Source organism: Humulus lupulus, chromosome 3, assembly GCF_963169125.1.
Source record: "Humulus lupulus chromosome 3, drHumLupu1.1, whole genome shotgun sequence".
Lineage (NCBI taxonomy): Eukaryota > Viridiplantae > Streptophyta > Magnoliopsida > Rosales > Cannabaceae > Humulus > Humulus lupulus.
In genome coordinates, this window is record NC_084795.1 from 275,201,619 (window position 1) to 275,205,972 (window position 4,354).

Here is a 4,354-nt window from a genome sequence, read left to right on the forward strand (position 1 = left end):
AATAACCAACTTCACTGTACACTCATCATCATTATCTAGCTGTTATACACATGATTACACAATGAAAGAAGCTAGATTTTAAACTTAAAGAGTAGCCTTCTGTAGTCTTGCCTCTCTAACCCAAATATTGATTTTAAGAAGAAAGAAAAAATCTTTTTAAAATTAAAATAGACGTAGTTCACACACATAATTTTATTATTTTTTTTGGTTCAGGTTTGACACAAACTTATTTTTTCATTACATATAAAATGATCATCGTCGGAAGATATATCATGATGACGACGATGATGATGGTGATGATCAATATTCCTGTTAATTTGTTCAAACCTTTCTGATAGAAAGAAACCACGGATTGCTCCAAGTGTTTTCAAAACGCACACTTCTGCTGAAAACAATGCCTTGACAGGCTTATGATCTGACAACTTTGATTCTCCTCTACTGTAAAAATGTTGCTTTAATCCCTCTCCATACCAAATTATACGATCACACCTGGAATTTATATTTGATAGAATAGAAAACACAAAAAAACAAATTTGTTGTTACTATTAGTTACACAAAAACAGTCAAATTCTCAGGCAAATTTATTCTTTTCTTTTTTTTTTTAAAAAAAAAAGAAAAGAGAGAAAATGCATTACGTACCATGCTGGGGCTCGTTTCTTTTCACCTTTAGTGCCATTAACAATTCCAAAATATGCATCAGAATTGACACAATATTTGTAAGTGGGAGCAAATTTTATAGCTCCTTCATGCCACCCTTCAAATACTTGGCCATCCATGAGTTCTCTTCTCAGCTGATCAATATCATAAATAATTAGCCAAATTAGAATATATATATATATATATATATAGGGATTGAAAATCTCTTGTGGAATTCTTTTTTGTTTGAGCTATATCATCATAAAATTACACAGTAGATCGATTTGAGGAGTCTTTCAAAATCCTTTTGTTTTCAAGTACAACAACTTAATTAATAGTTACCCAAAAGAATATGTATAATTTTGTTAAACACATTTTCAAACAAACTTTTTGTTTCCTAGCTACTATTTAGTTACCCAAAGGTTATATCACTAATGTATACAAACGATATATATGACAATTTTTTTAGGGTTTCATTTTAAGCTCTATTGGTGGGGTCTCTCAGTGTTTCTCGACCCGTGAACAGTTTTCGGCGCGAATTTTTTTTATGATCGTATATATTGTAGCTATTTAGAGCATCTGGAAATTTTTAGAAAATTCTGAATAATTTACAGTACCGAAAATTATGTTCAAATATGTTTCTTTCCACGTGTATAAAAAAAATTAGTTACGTGTGTAATAACATATTTGAACTTAGTTTTCGGTATTGTAAATTATTCGGAATTTTCTGAAAATTTGCAGGGTGCTTTAAATAGCTACAATATACACGCTCATAAAAAAAAATCGCATTGAAAACTGTTCACGGATAAAAAATACTAAAAGTCCAATATGTAGAACTTAAAATAAAATTCCCAAATATGTATATATATACATTTATTTTTGTGTACGGATATTAATTGTATATGTATACTCTTTTTGTTTGCCTCAGTTAATAATATAAATATAAATATATAAATATACCTGATCATTTTCTAGCAAGGCCGACCAATTCCCTTTATCCACTAACAAACGGGTCCTTGCTTCAGGCAAAGAAATTCTATAATTCAAATCTCCAAGCCATATTACCCGACTGCACATATTCAACAGCACTCAATTACCAGCTCATGCTCGACTATCTTTAGTTTTCATTTTTCAAAGCTTCAATATCTTAATTATTTAATTTATTAACTTGTCTGAAGACTTCGTATTTAATTGTGACACATATATAATATTTAATTATGATTATGATATTTATGAGGATATCAACTACTTGCCAATATTTTAATTTATCAAAAAAAAAAACATATATATAGAGACTGTCTAGCTACCAGTAAATACAATCGATCTTTTCAGGCTCTTAATCAACAATCCATTGGACTATATAGACTCATTGCCCCTTTTGAATTTTAAACTCCCCAATTGATCATAAAAATACACTAAAAATAACAATTTTATATTTATGGCGGCATTCAAGCCTCTGCTATAGCTGTAGTTACGACAAATTCAGATATGGAATTAAGCAGACCCAACAATAATAATAATAATAATAAAAATAATGTTACTTTACTTTAAAGCTTTCAATAAATTAGTTTTTGCTGTCTTTATTTTCTCGATCTCTAGTGAAAGAAACATTGACGAGAGTAAGATTGACAAGAAAGGGAATATTAAATTATGTATTTAATTAATTATATATATATATATATGTTTGGACTGGTTTAAGCATACGTACTCGTGGTCCAGAATCTTCTGAGGCAAATCAAGCAAAGCACCTCTGGGAAAAGTTGTTCTTGATAGAACTTCTGTCACGTTAGAGTTTCTATATTTCTCATCTCCTTGTCTGCCCCCAGAAGCCAGATGACTACACACAATGCATAAGCTCGTTTCGTGTATCTGAAATCTCACTGACACTGCACCCTGCACCACCAACAACAACAATTATAAGTTAATGAATATATATATATGATGAGTACTGTACTGGACTGGACTGGAGTTATTGTTGGGTCGAGTTTGGTTGTTTCACAAAAAATTATAGAATATAAATGTACGTACCTTATTTCCTAGGCAGCCCATGATGCCGCAGCCTACGCATGAGACACTCTGGTGCTTAATAAATGGACCAAGACTTGTTCTGACCCAAACAGACACCAAAATCCCAACCATCTGTTTACTTATGATACACTGGAAGCTCTTTTGGTCAAAGCTATTACTGCTCTGATCTATGATCGAGTTTCCCTTATTATTGTAATAGTATTTGTTATTCACTTTCTTGTTCAATGCTTCTCTGATCAAACTGTTCCATTTCCTTGCAATTCTACTGCTCTCTGAATATCCTAGAACGTTTGATGCTTTTAGAGGCACAATTTCTTGAAACCTATACACAAACACATATATATACTATGTATAAGTTGATTTCATGTATATAAATTGATGATGATGATCTTTAAATAAATAAAAAAATTTGTACCCAAAAACATAGATGTCACAAGACGGGTCTATCCAATCCTCCAAATTCAAATCCTCATGTGGTTCCACCCCACCCACGTTCCATGTACTAGTAAAGAACCTTAATATAACAAGAAAACAATATGGAAATTTATAATAATGTATAACTCAAGCCTTATATATATATAAAATGCAAAATTTATAAATAAGTAACTACGTACTTGTAGTTATGGACGTTGAGCTTGTGCTGATTGAAGATTGTGGTGTTAAGAGTTAAAGATGTGTGATGATCATCAAAGCTAGGAGTGTTTTCCGGCAAAGACGACGTCGTTGACTCGGCTGATGATGATGATGATGATGAGTTAATGCTGATCGGAAAATCTGCCACAAAATTGTTGCTTCCCAGTCTCTTCTTCAGGACTTTGTTAGCTACTAACCGAGGCCACATGACTACTACCTATATATATATATAGAATGTTAATCAATAGTTATTCATGTTAATATATAACAAATCGTATATATATATGACTGGTAATTAAGCATGAAATAATAATGAATTAAGAAAAAAGAGAATATAGTACTCACTGTAAAATAATGGTCACAGGATAATTCTTCCTTATTATTAATTGGTTAATAATGGGCATATTTGTGGATATATATATGATCATAAACATACTCAGAAGGAGATGTAATCCGAGGAGGAGAATGAGAGAAGAGGATGAATAGAGAAATCCAAAAGAGATAAAATGAGATATATATATCGATAGAGATCATGCTGACAGGACCAGCTCTGCAACTTGCCGGGAATGATACTTACACTACATATATATATATATAGAGAGAGAGAGAGAGAGAGAAGTTAAGACTTTTACATTGACATGGCTGAGATTTATACATTTATATTTATATATATATACATACATGTTGAATTAATAAATGTCAAAAACAAGACCAAAAAAAAGTAAAGAAACAAACATGGTACTCATCAATAATAATAATAATCCATAATAAATCTAATTAAAGTAAATTAATTAACACTAGCATACATAGCTGATTTGAATTTTGATTACGTACGAAAAAATAACTTATGTTTTACTGAGTCATATTATTATAATAAGTAACCGAGAAAACTGAGATATCTTGCTTTATGAGAAAGGCAAAAATTCAAGTCCTATTATAACAAATATTACTTATTATTAGCTATATATATAGCTAGCTAGGATATTTACTCATGTTAATCTCTTTGGTGTTTTTTTAAGCCAATTGCCTGAGTTTACATTAAAAGTAACGCTACTTA

The 4,354-nt window shown here is 30.8% G+C and overlaps 1 protein-coding gene across 1 annotated transcript; it reads right to left on the reverse strand.

The window, feature by feature from the left end:
* Window positions 1–209: 209 nt before the first annotated feature.
* Window positions 210–3,505, reverse strand: LOC133825731 (type IV inositol polyphosphate 5-phosphatase 9). Its single transcript, XM_062258637.1, has 8 exons — window positions 3,279–3,505; window positions 3,080–3,178; window positions 2,878–2,986; window positions 2,665–2,826; window positions 2,345–2,529; window positions 1,597–1,705; window positions 640–791; window positions 210–489 (listed from the first exon to the last, which is right to left on the reverse strand). Exons 1-8 carry the CDS (start codon window positions 3,503–3,505, stop codon window positions 210–212), a joined length of 1,323 nt encoding a protein of 440 aa, XP_062114621.1.
* Window positions 3,506–4,354: the final 849 nt, after the last annotated feature.